This window comes from Marmota monax, unplaced genomic scaffold (genome assembly GCF_021218885.2).
Source record: "Marmota monax isolate L192 unplaced genomic scaffold, Marmota_monax_Labrador192_F-V1.1 WCK01_AAM20220418_F8-fsc00023, whole genome shotgun sequence".
In the NCBI taxonomy this organism is placed as follows: Eukaryota; Metazoa; Chordata; class Mammalia; order Rodentia; family Sciuridae; genus Marmota; species Marmota monax.
Genome location: NW_026692907.1, coordinates 11,124,364 through 11,142,756, shown reverse-complemented (window position 1 = coordinate 11,142,756; position 18,393 = coordinate 11,124,364). Strand labels below are relative to the sequence as shown.

The 18,393-nt window shown below is 30.1% G+C and overlaps 2 protein-coding genes across 9 annotated transcripts in view; one reads left to right on the top strand and one right to left on the bottom strand.

Annotated features, from left to right (window-relative positions):
* The window catches only part of Dock7 (dedicator of cytokinesis 7), a 200,539-nt gene that overhangs the window by 64,140 nt on the left and 118,006 nt on the right, over positions 1–18,393 (top strand). The window lies entirely within an intron of this gene.
* On the bottom strand, positions 3,756–12,020 carry Angptl3 (angiopoietin like 3). Its single transcript, XM_046451171.2, has 7 exons — positions 11,475–12,020; positions 10,728–10,838; positions 8,535–8,649; positions 7,108–7,221; positions 6,608–6,703; positions 4,322–4,588; positions 3,756–3,983 (listed from the first exon to the last, which is right to left on the bottom strand). The coding sequence occupies exons 1-7, from the start codon at positions 11,967–11,969 to the stop codon at positions 3,799–3,801; spliced, it is 1,383 nt and encodes a 460-aa protein (XP_046307127.1). The 5' UTR covers positions 11,970–12,020; the 3' UTR covers positions 3,756–3,798.

The following is an 18,393-nucleotide window of genomic DNA, read 5'->3' as shown; positions in this document are numbered from 1 at the left end:
GTAAAAACTATTTTCTAAATATATTACAACAACATTTTGAGATATTTGTAATAGTTTTGATATAAAAATGTGTGATTTTTATTCATGATAAAGTCTTATATACTGCTAAATACTGCTGAGGTTATTAGTTTCTTACATTCTTAATTTAAGGAAGTGCAAACTTCATCTGATTGTTACTGAAAATTAAGGAACTTTTTTTCCCCATTTAAATGTATAGTTCCCTGTTTTAGAGGATATTGGTTTTTGTTTTTACTTTTAATGTTCATTGATGTCTCATACTAATGTCACACTTGCTATTTTGATTTTGCCCTAGATATAACACTCTTTTATCTAATTGGTTCTAGTTTAACTAGAGAAACTCTTGAGTTGAGAGCTCTTTCCTAACATTTTAACATGACCACTCAGGAGTTTTTAGGGGCTTGCCTTTGAAGGTATATCGAAGATGTTAGAGTCCCAGAGGAAAGAAGTAAAGTTCCAGAAACAGCAGACTGTGAAAAGAACAGTTTTGTTCAGCTTTCTTAAGAATTAAGAGTATTTTAAATATCATTTCCATGAAGGAATGTGGTGATATCTAAGACCCAGTTTTTAAAAATATATACATATGTTTAAAACATAATAGTTCATAATTATTAAAATACAGTATTAGAATTGATTAAAACTACATGAAATAGATTTGGCAGGTCATCATTATTATTATGTTCTAGATGTACAAACTGAGACTAGTGTTTATTTGAAGATTAATAGCGGAGACCTTACATCTTTAAGATTGTAGTTTATTGCTCTTTCAAATAAACCTTATTATTTTGTTAGCTATTTTATTGTTCTTATGGCTAAACACATTTAAGCTTTAGAAAAACTTCTGTTATTTTAGAAGGACTCCTTAATTACATTTTGTACTTTCTAAAATGTTATTGACACCTCATCTAACAAAGGTTTATTATGGGAGATTATTAGTTCTACTTTCATGACCTTGAACTGCACATTTTGCACCAATTGAGTAATTTTGCCCTAGTTGATTTGTGCTGAGAATACTTTGGACTTTGTTAAAAGTGCCAGTTGATCCCTTTCTTTGCATTTTTGAAAGCTGCAGTATTGGATAATCACCCAGTAGTATGTGCATAAATGCAATGCTGTGGTTATTAGTGATGGGAAAATACAAAAGGAAATTTAAGTATCTATAACAGAAGGGAGAATATATGATTATACAAATTTGGAATACAGGATTTTTTTGTTTTTGTTTTTGGTACTTGGGATTAAACCCAGAGGCACTTAGTCACTGAGCCACTTCCCCAGCGCTTTTTTATATTTTAGTTAGAGACAGGGTCTTGTTGAGTTGCTTAGTGCCTTGCTAAATTGTTGAGGCTGACTTCGAACTCTCAATTCTCCTGCCTTAGCCCTAAGCCATTGAGATGGGATAGGTTTTGTAAAAGAGACATTTAATAAATGTTGCTTAATGAATATATTTTTGAAGAATGAATGAGTTAATTGACTACCATGAGTTATGTTATTGGAAAGAAGAGACATATGCATGAAAACGTGTTGATTGTAGGATGGAAAAGAATATAAATGGATTGTAAAAGGTGACCCTGAAATGAGAAATGTGTGTACTTGAGAAAAAAAAGTTTTTATCAGATTAAGAGACATTTCCAAAAAAGGTTGTATTCGACTTGGTGGCTTACGGTATACATTATTTACAAAGTTAAGTGAAAAATCCTGGGAGCTTAGTAGAAATATTAATGGATATAAAGAAGTTAGGGAGGAAAGTGTTAAGTGTACAAAGGAAGAGAGAAAGGGTTGAAGGGGATCACAGAGACAGTAAGTGGCTGGTGAGTTTATTTGATATGTTGAATTTGAGAAGACTATAGAAGATGGATCCAGGTAAAGGATAACGGAGTATATAGTGATATTCTGGAAGCAAAATGAAGGTTAAAATAACAAAAAGGGATTGGGGATATAGCTCAGTTGGTAGAGTGCTTGCCTAGCATGCACAAGGCCCTGGGATCAATGTCTAGCACCACCCCCACCACAAAATAATAATAATAACAAAAAAGAGGATATTGATATTAGTAAGTTCTAGAGATATCAAAGGGAAAGTAGGCTGAGAAGACCCATTAGGTTAGATAGCTGTTTGTGGTGAAATGCAAACCTTTTTGGCAAAGTAGTGAGGACAAAAGGACATCATTTTATGAACTGTAATGAAGAAACTCTTTCTCTACCATAATTATTTCTCAATCTGAGCTTTCTATGGATAAAAATCCAATCTAGTATTCCTAAAAGGAGCAAAGTGAAGCATACTGTATGAGAATTAAAAAAAAAAAAAAAGGAAAACTGAGGAAAAGCAACTGGCATATTATATAATGCTTATTTTGCATTTGATAGCTTTGCATTTTGGTGGTGGTGAGGGAGCCATTTTGGTATCTGGCTCTAAAAACAATATAAATGTTGATAGTTTGGGCTGCAGTTCTGAAAATTATAGCCTGTGTTTTCCTTTACTCTTTTGTGTTCTTTGGAGGGAACTATTTATGTAGGATTCACATAGATATACCTTTTTTACTAAGTAACATAAAATATGACATTTATTTAATAATTTAATATATACAATGCTGAATATTGCCTGTGCTAAGTCACCATATAACTTAGGTACCATCTCCTTTAAAAACTGTATTTAATTTAAAATTTTACTTCTCCTTGGTAGTTTTTTTTTTTTTTTTAAAACACTTATTTAAAAAAATACTGGCAATTTGATGTTATGATCAAAAAATGTATCTAATAATCTGTGGTGATTTAGATTTTAAATTATTTAAGTTAGAAATGTCTTAGTCCTATGTTTATTATAATGTCAATTAAAAAACTACAAGAATTTAAATTTCTAAATTTAGGGACTGAGTCTTTATTAAAATTTAAACATACATACATGATTGTCATGCTATTTTAACATTCCATAATGTGTTATGATTGTCAGTTCAGCTTAAAATCTACACAAACATGTTAGACTCATAGCATGTCCAGGGGGAATACATTATTATTATAGTTTAACTTAATGCCTCAAAGGCATTCATTCTTATTGTGTTCTGACAAAATCCATTTAAAATTATTGGTTTTCACAGTATTAAGTGTTAAAATATATGAAATACATACAATATAGATAAGCTAACAAATATGTTAAGGTACAATGATACCTGATGTTAAAGTCAATGTGACTTAGTAATCATTATCTACTGCATTTGTAAAAGACATTGAGCCTGTTTGAGTGCAATTTTTCATCTTGGTTAAGTAAACCATATCAGACATTTATTTCAAGTTATTTTGTAGCAAAATAAAGCATCAGACTTATCATTTATATTACAGGTTTCCACATGTACTATGACTGAATTTTAAAATTAACCGTCATATTTAAGAACTCTTGTTAGTCTGTTGTATTTATTCATGTTTAGAATTTTAACAAGAAAACTGTCTTTTTTTTTTTTTACGTTGGGGAAATTGTGAAATTAGCCTGTGACTTTTATAATTAATTTAAAAATGCTATTTAAAAATTCATCCATTATTTATGATTTAGATTTGACCATCTAAGTTTTATTCCCACATCACAAAATATATGAACAAACAGTATCATAAGAATTTTGGTTGAGAAAAGTGTTATTCTTTGAGTGATGTGATGATGTTTAATTTAAATTGATAGTGACTTTAAAATGAAAATTTCTCAAGGCTTCCATTAAGAATTTAATACCAGATTATTAAACCACAGTAACTTGGGATGAGTTTAATGTTTAATTTATTGGCTTTTTGATTTGCTTCAGTTCATTCAAAGCTTTCTGAATCTACTGGATGGATTAACATTTTGGTTGATTTAATAGAGTATAACCTTCCATTTTGAGACCTCCAGCATATTCCTCTTCTCTTCTCTGGCTTAGATTTTGCTCTTGGTTTATTATATTTTCCATTTAGGTTGTTTTCTCCACATACATCATGCCACCACCAGCCTCCTAAAGAAGATAGATATGCAATTTAATGGATACAAACACATATATACTGGTATTCTATTTCTCCATATATAGATCTTCATTTCTGTTAACATTACAGTGTTGTAGATGCATGTATTCTGATTTTAAATAATCTGTATAACTTTTATTATAATACCAGAAAGAGAATATCTAAACCTCCTAAGATATTAGAGGTAAACTACCTAGTTGAACTAGAATTAATATTTTTGGGGGGTAATGGTTTAGATTTGAAAGAGTTGTGACATTATGAATAATAGCTAAAACCATAGGAAGATATTTTGTAGACGTAAAAATTAAGTATTGATATAAAAAAATGATACCTGAATACATTTCTGGACAGTTGGAGTGTCCTTTTGCTTTGTGATCCCACGTAGAAAATGTCAAATCCCTGTGTTCTGGGAGTGACTTGGGGACATTTCCAGCAATCTCAACTAGATGTAGTGTGTAGTTGGTTTCATGATTTCCCAAGTGAAAAGAATACTCAATATAATGCTTGTTGTCTTTCCAGTCTTCTAGCTCAAATTGTAAAATGTAATTAGATGTTTTCACTATGGAATATATTTTCTCTAGGCCCAACCAAAATTCTCCTGAAAAAGAAGAGTTTTAAAAATCTGTGAATTGTTAGCTGTAGATTAGGCCTCAACTGCTGTAAGTGAATAAGTGATTTTAGTGCTGAATGTCTTTTTTCTAGAGTCTTTCAAAGTATTTCTTTTAAAAACAATTTTATCAAAGATAGTTTATACACTAAGCATGTTAAAATATTAATAGATCTGCTTCAAGTCTGATTATCCTTTTTTTCTAAAATGGATATTGCCAGATGTTTCACATCTGACACATATGACACTATTCCATAATAGTCTTAATATTTTTTAGGGTTGGTCATTGGTAGAGTAATATCTTATGTCTAAATTGTTCCACCAGCTTTACTGTCAGCTCTTTATTAATGCCTACATAGTCAAGAGGCTTGTTAAGTATTCTTGGACTTGGATAATATGATGGTGCCATTTTTATCATATATAAACTGGGCCTGTAGTATTTGCTTGATAAATGTTTTCTTCATAGAAAAGAAGAATATACCCTGCCTCTTTTGGTGGTACCAGAGACTGAACACAGGGCCTCATACATCTTTTCTCTGTAATGAAAAATATATTTTTGTTTGGAATTTAAAATGTAGCACAACTATTAATAGATTATTTTTTATCACAGTCTTTATGAAATTATTTAATTTAAAAAGTCCATGTTTCCTTACTGATATTGTTAGAAAGCTTCATTTAAGCATTGTAAATACTACTACAAATGGCTTACTTTCTCATCAGAAATAAATAAGCATTCTGGACTTAACCATCAGTCTTTACATTTGGGTTACACTCACTCTTTGAAGAGTTGGAGCTACAAAACTTATCATTGAATATACCTTCTAACTAAGGATTTAATTGGCACTTTGAATATAAAACATTTTAAATGGTCAAATAGTAGTGAATATTTTAAAATTTGATATAATAATATTTGTTTTCTACTTTGTTTTCTTTTCTTTTCCTCTTCTTTTTCCTTTTTGGTACCGGGGATTAAATTCAGGGGTACTCAACCACTGAGCCACATCCCCAGCTCTTTTTTGTGTTTTATTTAGAGACAGGGTCTATACTGAGTTGCTTAGGACCTTGCTAAGGCTTTGAACTTGGTGATTCTTTTGAATCAGCCTCCCAAACTATTGGGATTACAGGTGTGCGCCACCACGCCTGGCTTGTTTTCCAGTTTATAAGTGGGCACTTATATATGATTCATAGACTTTATAATGTACTTTTAGGATTTTTAATGTCTGTTACTTTTGCTTATTTTATATTGTTATGTGATCAAAATAGAATAAATGTTGAGTTAACTAAATCAATTTAAATCATATTCCATACTATATATTTATAATATTTAAATAATTAGAATTTTAAAATTCATACTGAATATCTGACAGTTTCCTGTCCCCTTGTTTATTTTATTAACATGATGTTTTATAGTGCTGGGGATCACACCCAGGACCTCATGATGTTAGGCATATACTCTTCCATTGAGCTAGTCCTCCAGTCCTCTTCTAACTTTTAATTAATTAATAGTTAAAATGTTAATGAAGAATATAATAACTAGTGCTAGGAATAGTTATCTTTGCAGCTCATTTATAAGCACCACTTATCAAAGCACTTAGCACTTAATCAAATTTTTCTTGAATAATTACAATTATGAAATTATAAGCCATCAAATTAAGTTGTGATAAGAATAATTAAGAACAGACATGTAATTGTGATAATGCTAATTCAAATAATGACAGTTATAATAAATATAATTAGTAACAAATGTGTAATTATTTGTTAATAAGTTTTATGAAGACTGCAACAGTTACTTTTCATTGCTGTATTTTCAGTGCCTAGTCTGTAATAGGTTCTTTTTTTAAAAAAATATTTTTATTTTAGTTGTAGTTAGACACAATACCTTTATTTATTTATTTTTATGTGGTGCTAAGGATTGAACCCAGGGCCTCACAACCCAAGCCCCTATAATAGGTTTTTAAAAAATATTTCTAAATTAACAAGTGAATGAATGATTGAATGAAATCATCTTACCATCAAGTCTCCCAAAACCATTTCTGTAGTTCTCCCATGTTTCATTGAAGTTTTGTGATCCATCTATTCGGTGTTGAATTAAGGTCCATGGATTACCTATATATAATGAATGAAATTGTATATGTTTAGTAGATTGATGTTGACGATATAAAAATATCTTTTGAGTTTGGTTTTAATTGGTGACTTTGTAAGTTAATGTGGTAACATATGGTAAGTGTATGGTGATATACTTCATATTATTTATTATGGTCCCAAACAGTTAAGGGAAGAACAACTAATGAATTTTTTCTTGGTAAATTTATTGACAGTAGTCACTTCAGATTCTTTTAAAGAGGAAATGGAGAATATTGAATAAATACATGAATAAATAAACAAGTATAAGTAATATATAGTTGTATTATACATATTTAACACAAATAGAACAGGCTTAGTCTTTCTAATAGATAATGAATAACTTGAACTGTCTATTACTGTCCATTTTCTCCTTAGGCAGGTTTTACCTGATTTAACTTCACAGTAGACGTCAAAAGCTTGTGAGTTGCTTGGTTTAATGGTATATATGCCACTTGTACGTTCACCTCTTTTATAAATGGCAGAACAATCAGCAGGAATGCCTAGAATCAACAAAATGTTATCATAGAAGATTTAGTAAGAAGAATATCTTTGGAACTTGAGGTTTTACTTGCAATTTCATGGAATTGTAGTGACTACAATTTGTTTCAGGAATATGAATGCTAAGGCATTTTTCCATATGGCTATATTATCCAAGGAATATAAAAATAGTATTACCAACCTGAATTATTTCTTTTTAAAAATATTTTTATTAGCTGTTGATGGACCTTTATTTTATTTATTTATATATGGTGCTGAGACTCGAACTCAGTGCCTCACACATGCTAGGCAAGCACTCTGCTACTGAGTTGTGACTCCAGCTCCCCAACCTGAATTATTTCTAAAGAAACATGACAAAATGAGAATTTTGAGCAAATATCATCATCATCATCATCATCATCAGACATGGTATGAATATTAGGTGGCAGAAATGCGCTTGAAACTAAGTACAGAAACTTAGTACCTGCTTGGTCAATAGCAGATAGTTAGTTAGCAGATATATGTGGAGTAAACTTACAAGGAGAAAACTAGCAATGTAGACCTTTTTTTTCTAAGTGAGTTACATAAAAAAGTGAATGTTATGAGAATATATTGTTTTGAGACTGGTGTAGTGGCACATGCCTATAATTTATGTTACTGAGGAAGCTGAGGCTGGACGATTGTGAGTTTGAGCCCAGCCTGGACAATTTAGCAAGACCCGATCTCAAAACAAAGTAAAACACCATATTGAGGAGTAAATCATAAATGTATCATTTTGTTGAAGTTTGGGTGGGAATGGAAACTTTGTTCCCTGCAACTTTTGTTTTTCTTATGAAAATTTTCAAGAAAAAGAAAAGTGAAAAGAATTATTGAGGAAAACACCATAGTCTTGTTTGTATTCAACCATTGGTAACATCATACCATGTATGCTTCACACACAGACACACACACACACACACACACACACACACACACAATCACAAATGAACCATGTATTTTGTTTGTGCTGTTTGAAAGTAGTTTTCGAACATCATGACTCAAACCCATAAATATTTCAGCATGCATTTCTTAAATGCGAAGTTGAAGTTGTTGTTTTCATAATTGTAATACCATAATCACATCTAAGATAATCATGCCATATTATCTAATATCAAGTTCATATTTATAGCTTGCTTATTGTCCTAAGAATTCCTTTTATAGTGTTAGAAAAACCCAGGAGCCAGTTTAAATTGGTGTTTTGTATTTGGAGGATATGCCTTCTACTGTTAGTATAGATCTGAGTATAAGGATTCTGATGATAATGGTTTCAAGAAGAAAACCCATCAAATGATCTTACCATCTTGTTCTGTATTTTTTGTTTCATTCAGCTGCAGAGGGGGAGTAGTTCTTGGTGCTCTTGATTTGGAAGAAAGTGAATTTTCTGTGGGTTCTTGAATTCCAGTCCTTCTGAGCTGATAAAAGAATATAAATCTACTTTTAAAAATTGATACTGAATATATAATTAGGATAAATCTGAACTAAGGATATCAAAAGTATAATTTCTTTGTATCTTTCAGTTCACAATATTATGGCAAAACAAAAAACTGAGAAAATAACAACAAGCCCCAGGCATGCATAAAAAAGAAAACAAACAAAAACAGGAAGGCCAGAAGTTTTGCTTAAAATATTTTGTATATTCTCTTTATTTATATGAAAGATATACTTAATATTCTATTCATAAAAACAGGCAGATTTTAAATTTAATCACTCAGGGTTGTAGGTCTAATTGAGTCTCAGATTTGTCAGAAAGACATAACACATAATTTGAACAAGGCTACATAACACTGCTTTCTGGGTAGTTTTGTGTTTTTTTGTTTTGGTACTGGGGATTGAACCCAGGGATGCTGAACCAGTGAGCAACATTCTCAGACCTTTTCTTTCTTTCTTTCTTTCTTTTTTTTTTTTTTTTTAATTTGTATAAAGACAGGGTCTCACTAAGTTGCTTAGGGCCTCACCAAGTTGCTGAGGCTGGCTTTGAACTTGTGATCCTCCTGTCTCAGCTGCTGGGATTACAGGCATGCACCATTGCACCCAGCTCTGGATAGTTTTTTTTTTTTCTTTTTTTAAAATTATAGATGGACATAATACCTTCCTTCAAATTTATTTTTATGTGGTGCTGACGATCGAACCCAGTGCCTCACACGTGCTAGGCAGATGCTCTACCATTGAGCCACAACCCCAGCCCCTCTGGATAGTTTTTAACCTGTAAATACATCTGTAGAAATTGGCAGACCTTTGAATGTATTTCAATATACTATTTTATTTAAAGCCTGGGTTTGCAATTGATTGCTTTTCTTATTGATGATGAGAAAAGCAGAATATGATATTTAGCATTATTATTATTTTTTCTTTTTAAAATACTTTTTTTAGTTATAGCTGGACACAATACCTTTATTTTTTATTTATTCATGTGTTGCTGAGGATCGAACCCAGTGCCTCACACACATGCCTACCACTGAGCCACAACCCCAGTCCCAATATTTAGCATTATTATTATTTGCATGTGGTGGGGTGGGGAGCAGTGCTGGGATCTAGCCCAGAGCCCTTTCACATGCTAGGCAAATACTCTACCACTGATTTGCATCCCTAGCCCTCCTGTTAATTTTTTTAATACTGGCATAAATGGCATTTCCTAGAACTTAATTTGTAAGAATCTGTTATAAAATTCAGTTACTGGATGTTAGTCTTTTCTTTTGAGTAAAGTGATCTTGAAGTCACTTAACTTTTTTGAATTTTGATTTTATAATTTAAATTTGAGAAGTTAGATGATCAGGGACTTCTTCCAACCAGAAATTTGCTTTGATTTCTTTATACAGAATTTCCCTTTATCCATGAAATCCATTATCTTATCTTCTAGGACCTCCCAATGAATGCCTGAAATGGCAGATAATGACAAACCCTCTGTATACAATTTTTTCCCTGTATGTACATGCCTGTGACAAATTTTAACTTATAAATTAGGTATAGTAGGATATTAATAACAATAACTAAGAATAATATAATAAAAGTTAGTTAAAGTGGCCTTTCTTTTAAAAGAATCAAGACAAATATTAATATTTATTATTTTTGGTCTGTAGTTTACTAAGGGATGGGGAGGACACTACTGTGTATTTAATGTAAAAATAGAATATATATTGTAATGGTGCCATTTCACTTTTGTGAGTGGATGCATTGAATAATAATAAAAATATATAATAAAAAAGAATTTAGAAAGTAATATTTAATATAAAGGAAATTATGGAAATTAAAAGTAGTTGGCAAATTTTTTTTTTTGAAAATTAGTATTACCTACTAAAATGATGTTTGTTTAGTTGAAATCCATGGTGATACTTGTTTTATAAACTTGGGGAATATTTTCTTACCAGTTTCTCTGTTTTTTTTTTTTAACTCAATGCATGGCTTTTAAATATTACTAATTAATGTTTTTGTACTGTTCTCCTTTGTATTAGAATGCTTAGATTGTGGACATACCATTTAAATATTGACTTACCTGATTTTCTATTTCTTTTATTTGACTGTGCTGTTGGTTTAATTGTTTATATTGCTCTTCCACAGTCTGGAGAAGGTCTTTGATGCTATTATCTTGCTGTTCTACAAAAGTCTGGACATAGTTTGTAATTTAGTTAAAATTTTCTTTCTTTTTTTTTTTGTTAAAAGTTTTTATTAAACTATCACCGTTTGTTTTTTTTTAAACTACCAGTGGGTTAGAAAAATGAATAGAGGTGATCATTTTCCCTTGTATGCTTTTTGAAAATAATACATAATTTTGTTCTTACATTAAAAAGTGTCATCTCTAAAATGTGATTTTCTGAACTTTACTTCAATTAAAAGAAATACCCTACACACAATATTTTAATAATAGTAAATCTACCATAGACTGTATTACATGTATCTACTTTGGAATACTGAAAAATAGTTTTTATATTTAAATTTCTTCAATTTTTTTTACTTATATCCAGTTATTTGCCAATAGTATAACAATCTGGTGTTCTAAATTTTATTACTTAATTCACTTGTAATTTTCATATGAAATGTAAAGTTTAGTTTTCATATATAATAGTAGGGAAGCAGAAACCAACTTTAACTTATGATGGGAAAATTTATTTTCTATGTGTTATATTTCCTAAAAAAAATAAAGTATTTCAACAATGCAACAAAGTATTTCAAATAGTATGTCTTAGAATTATTTTAAAACTCCACACTAAGAAATCATGAACTGTTGTTGGTTTCTACTTACCTTAAGTGAAGTTACTTCTGGATGTTCCTGAATTTCAGGTTGATTTTGAATTAAATTAGTTAATTGTTCCTCCAAATATCTCACTTTGTGCTGTAGTAGAATTTTTTCTTCTAGGAGGCTTTCAAGTTTTGAGTTGAGTTCAAGTGACATATTTTTTACCTCTTCATTTTTCACTTGTAATTTGGATGTAGTTCTTCTTAATTCCTTTTCTTCTTCTTTGATTTCATTAGTTTGCAGTGATAGATCATAAAAAGATTGATCAAATATGTTTAGTTTTTGAAATATGTCATTAATTTGGCCCTTAGTCTTATGGACAAAATCTTTAAGACCATGTCCCAACTGAAGGAGGCCATTCGCTAAAATTTTTACATCATCTAGCATAGCAAATCTTGATTTTGGTTCTGAAGATATAGAATCAAATGATGAATTGTCTTGATCAATTCTGGAAGAAATAACTAGAGGAACTATAAAAAGAAAGAGCTTAATTTTATACATTTTTATCCCAATTATTCAATTTTAAGCAATTTGAAACTATTTTTCTCCCATAAGCATACCTAGACTTCTTTATATATACCACTATTTGCCATATAAACAGTAAGGTTGGCAAGGGAATATAGTTAATCGTTAAGCTCTGTTAACTTGCACGAATGTAACCTTTCACATTGAGTTATATCAATATTAAGTAAAATCAAGGAAATGAGCAACTAACTTAATAAGTAATTTGAAATTATTTGTTGTATTGTAAACTGTGCTTTGAGTGTTAAGGGGTTGACTTTTTTTTTTAAAGCTTATATTAGTATTTTATGATTTTAAAAATTTTTAAAAAACTTGTTTTTACAGGTAATTTATCCTCAAAATTGAGGCAAAATTAATGAGTTAAGTATGCATTTTCCAAATTGTATTTTAATTCTTACAGAAGCAATCATGTATCCCCAAAATGCTTTCTCTGGAAGCCGTCCTCATTTCCTTCAGGTGGTGTCATGGTGCCCCATGCTGTGTTTATGAATAAGCTAACACATAATTGTGTATTCTCTTATTTGTTACTATAATTATTTTTAATATGTCTTTTTGCTTCACATATGTCTTAATCATCTTTGTATATTTGACAAATCTCATACATAATAAATGTCAATAAAGGTACTTCTCTTCCTTTCCCCATTATATTCTATATCTCTGTGTGCTAGACTCTTTTCTACATATCTACTGAAGTACCTACCAATAAATATGTATGGTCTTCTAAAGTCGAACTAGAATTAATTCTTAAATTCTTCCAAAGTCAGAAACAATTTTCCCATCAGAAATTCTTCTCAGGTTTTCTGTGGTGAGCTTAGCAACAATTTTCATAATATAAATTTAACCAAAACAAAAGACTAATAATAGGTCTAAAAATAAATGTTCCACTGTTCTAAGTTAGTGTTAAAAGAAAAAATATTAAATGCTAAATTGTAAGTTATTTCTTAATTTATTTTCTTTATTTCTTTATTTAAAGGCAGAATCTAATCTTTGCTTGAACTTGTGCCTGTTTATTGAGTGTTCATATTAAGTGCTTTTTGAGAAAATAAATTTATAGATTAAATTTACTAAGAATATGGATTCTAAAATCAGACTATGGTCTCAGTTCAAAAGCCAGCTGTAGATGTCTGGGCTTTGACAAATTATTTAATGTCCCCATACCTTAGTATTTTCTTCTGTAAAGTTGGGGTAATTATAGTATGTAATTCACAGAGTTATGAGAATTTTTTTTTAAGTATGGAGTATTTCAAACAGTGTCTGGCAAATAAGAAGAACTTAGCCATGTTAGTATTAATAAGTCACATGAAATTTTTAGCTGGTGTATGTTGGTGTATATATAATCAACTATCTAATTAAAAGAAAAATTTCATAAAGTTAATACCTTTTTAACAAAGAGAAAAATATTGACAAAATGAATTTCAGTTTAAATTTTAAGTTGCCAAGCATTTTTTTATAAAATGAACCATTCTCAAAATTCTCTTCTTAGAAATGCCTCTACCTGCTGAAAAATAGAGGCCTTTTCTTTTGATGATTTAGTATTAAGAGATTAGATATATTAGATACTAAATATACCAAGTGATTAAAGAGTGTGATTCTGAAGCAGGACTCCTTAAATTAGAATACTAGCTCTGTTATTTTTCAGCTTTGTTACTCTTGGTCAAATTAATTAGCATCTCTGTTTTTTTTTTTTAATCTGTTGAGTAAAGATAATACCTACTTTATAGGGTTGTATAAAGATTAAGAATATTTTCAAAGCACTTAACATTGCCTGCTGAGTAATAATCACTATACATTATTATATATTAACTAACTTGTAATTAGAAACAATCAATGCAGATATACTAATACTATAGTTTTTTATTGGTGAAAATGATCTAATCCTGTAGTAAGGTCATGTAAATTTGGGAAATTTTGCTAGAATCTAAATTTTCTGAATTTTGGTCTCTTGAACCTTGATAAGGAAATTTGATTAGCCTGTGTATATTTTTTTCTTAAATTCCCAATAAGGAATCATATAATATTTGTAGCAGAAATAAAAAAAAGTAAAATTTTCTCCTTCTTTAAATGGAAAATTAGTTATTATTATTGATCATAAAGGACATATTTTGGAATTTTTCTTAACTAACCTGCCAGTTTTTGTGACTTAGAACTATAGACCCTGATATTTTTATTCACTTCTACTGTAAACCTTTTATTTGCCAGATCTGTATCTGATTTTAATTTTTATCCTTAGAAGCTCTTCAGTATAATGCTCATCAAATAAAAAGGGTGTATGGAGAAATTTTATTCCATAGTTAGACTTTTCTAGTATTAACACTTTCTGTACTATTTATGCAATTCCTCACATGGAGAGATAAGTAGTGGTTATGCATTCTTGATTTATGATACATTGTTTTTAAATAGAAATATCTGGATTTTTTTTTCTGATAGTTGCTTGACTTAAATTATTGAGTGTAATTAAAGTGAGTAATTTGCCTAATTACAAGCTACAGAAGCATTTCAAAAATGGAAAAATGTAAAGAAAATAGTAACTTTATAAATGATATTATACCTATCTCTCAGTGTCTTCTGCCTGACTACACATTGTTAAAGGCAGAATCTAATCTTTGCTTGAACTTGTGCCTATTTAAATAGAACCTTGATGAAATATGACCAGTAATTTATAAAAATAAAAAAATTCTGTCAAAGAAAATAAAATACTATTAAGCAAAGTTAGATCCTGATTTAAGGATTTGTAGTTTCTAATCAGTGTACAAAATTTCCTAGGTACATAGAATTTTAGGACGTTTAGCAGCCTAAATTGTTTAACTTCCAAGCAAAGCAAAGTCCTTTTGCTTTTCCAGGTTATGCAATCTTATGGAGGTGGACTCCAAATAAAATACAAGATAGTTTGTGTTTTTTTATACATTGTATTTCTTCAGTTTCTTCATCTTTAGTCATGTCAGTTTGATTTTGAATTAGAGGAGTAGAACAACCCTTATACATGATTTTTTTCCTTACGTTTCAATTTTTCACAGTCGCCTGTGGTGCAGAAATGTTAAAGGAAAAATTCCAGAAATCACCAAGTCATTACTTTAAAGTGTACACCATTCTTAGTAGTAGCATGATGAAATCTGGTGCTGGCTTACTGCATCCCATCAGGATGTGAATCATCCCTTTGTGCACACTGTTTGCTGTATGTGCTACCTCAGCTGTCTTAGTTTATTATATCCACTGTTGTGGTATCTATCCCAGAGCATGTGTTTACATAACCCTTATTTTACTTAATGACAGCCCTGAAGCACAAGGGTAGTGATGCTGGAAATAAGTGAACAGATAATTAAAGTTTAACTTATATAATTGGGGATCATCTATAGTTAAAAATTTTTGGTAGCCACGTAAATAAAAAACTAAAGAAACAGGTTAATTTTAATAACATATTTTAGTTAATCCAATACATTAAAAAATGATCATTGCAACATGTGATCAGTGTAGAAGTATTAATTAGGGGGGCTGGGGATGTGGCTCAAGTGGTAGCGCCCTCGCCTGGCATGCATGCGGCCTGGGTTCGATCCTCAGCACCACATACAAAGATGTTGTGTCTGCCGAAAACTAAAAAAAATAAATAAAAATTCTCTCTCTCTCTCTCTCTCTCTCTCTCTCTCTCTCTCTCTCTCTCTTTAAAAAAAGTATTAATTAGGTATTTCAAAATTTTTATACTGTGTGTTCAAAATTTGTGGTGTATTTTGTATTTACAGTGTAGTATCTCAGAGCCAGTTACATATGAAGTAATCAGTTTTCTCAGTAGACTTTCTTATTAGTGTAGATCCAAAAGTTATTAGTGTAGATCCAGAAGTTTGAGGGAGTAATTTAATTTATCTTACTGTTTTTATGTTCACTATTAATAAATGTTAATTTTTAATTATTTTTTGTAGTGCAGGGGATTGAACTGAGGGACTTGTACATGCTAGGCAAGCACTCTACCACTAAACCACACCTCCAGCCCAGTTTTTGTTTTTTTAAATGCTGGAAGTACTAATTGTGAAAACTCAAAAGATATTTTAGAAATGTATAAAAAATTAAAATCCTGACTCTTCACTACTAATGTTTTGTGTTTTAAAAACACAAATGGGATCTTACATATAACTTATTTCATATATGTGTATATGTATTTATAAAAATTCAAGACCTAAATATTTAAAATCTATTTCCATATGGGTGCCTTAAGGTATACTGTGCTCTTTTTAATGGCGACACAATCTTTTATTATATGGATGTATTTAACCTTAATCACCTTCTCCATGAATGATGATTTGAATTATTTCTGATTTTATAATTATAAGTAGTATATATAGAAAATATGTCTTTATGTAGGTGGACAAATATTTTCACATAGGCTATAGATGTTGACTTTTAAATATAATTGCTTTTGTCAGATTGTCCTCAATGAACCTACCAATTTACATCACTGCCAGGAAAATATGAGTTTCTTTTTTCCATAAACTGTTATCAATGCTTTGAGTGAAAAAAAAAAAAAAGTTGATAAATCTAATAGGCAAATATAAATCTAGATTTTTTTTGGCCACATTTTCTTCTCTTTTTGAATTAGTTGAATATGTACATAAATATTTCCCCACCCTGCCCTCCTTTTAAAAATTTGCCTCTTTCAAACTAATTTTAATAACCACATATTATGGATGCTCACACTCTTTGTCTTATGTATAACAAATAGTTTTTTTTTTTTCAAATTGTCATTTTTCTTCTATTTGTGTTTATGGTATCACTTTCTATATAGAAGCTTTAAATTTTAAGTTTCATGATATTTTATTAACTTTTAAAGTACAATTTAAAATCCAGAATGTACAGTAACAATAATCACAGGTCTGCATGGGTTAACAAAAAATCAAAGGATAGCCTTAAATCTCTAATACATTTATCAAATAGTGTTAATAATCAGAAATTGACTTAGTTAAGGCAAACAGATATAAGACAGGTCTTCAAATGACAGTGTGGCCCTTGTATGTCAGATGCAATGTATATTGGTTGTCCTGCCAGTAAACTTATGTAAACTTTCATTTTATAGACTTTTACATAATACTTAGACAAGACTTACATAAATAGTTCTCAAATGCATACTTATACCTAGTCACATATATTTTGGGTGTCAACAATATTGTTATAACTTAAATAACAGTTGTTGTTTAACCAGTCACAAAGTAATCATTTAAGACTTTAAAACAGGTACAAACCCTAATTCCTTCAAGACTTTGTTTCCCCAAATAATAAAACCTAACAAATACAATAAAATTATCGATATATAAGAGCAGATCAGGTTTTCAGACTTTGCATCATATCAGTACATCAAAGTTCAAATAACTTTGTGCTAATTATGGCCAATTTAATTACAAACATAAACTTTTTGAGATCTACCTTCAATAAACCTTCTGTGACTTACTTAGACATTCACAGATTTACGTCCTTAGTTTTATCCTCTTTCATCTTAGATTTTAGCCCAAGAATATTACTTTACCAGACAAAATACTTTTTCATCAAGAAACATTTTTCCCCTTTAATTTTCCATACTAAAATATTTCCGTACCTACAAATTTCTTTTATATAATTTTTAGTTTCAGACCCTTCCTTTTTAAAAATTTTTTAGTTTGAATATCCATATGTATTTTCACATATATATTCTGTATAAGCTCATATGTTTATATATATGTGTATATATATATGTACCCTAATGACAACCAAAATCCTACCCATAAATTTTCATATATATTCAGTTATATAATCATATCCTGTGTCTTACCAAAATTGTAAACATCCATCTCAAAAGAATAATAACTATATATAAATCCATATCCATTTAAATATTTTAATATATGCTTTTATATATATATTCATATTTGTATTCACATATATGGATAAAAATGTTCAAACCCAGTATTATCGTGTTGTGCTCTATTTGCTTCTTGAAAAGAGTTTGTTTGATGTACGTAGATGCTCCATTGTTTGAGGCATAAATATTTATGATTGTTATATCTTGTTGATGTTTAATAATTCCCTTAAGCAGTGTGAAATGTCCTTCTTTGTCCCTTCTGACTATCTTTGGCTTGAAGTCCACTTTATGTGATATGAGGATTGAAACCCCTGCTTGTTTATGTGAGTGTTGTGTGTTTTCCCATCCTTTCACCTTCAGTTTCTGGGTTTTTACCTATGAGGTGAGTCTCTTGCAGACAGCATATTTTTGGGTCTTATTTTTTAATCCAATCTGTCAGTGTCTGACAGATTGGAGTTAAGGCCAATCTGAGTTAAGGTCATTAGCATTCAAGGTTATTATTGAGATATGATTTGTATTCCTGGTCATTTTGGTTTGTTTCTAGTTTTTAATTTGAATTAGTTTCTCCTTTGATTGACTATTCCT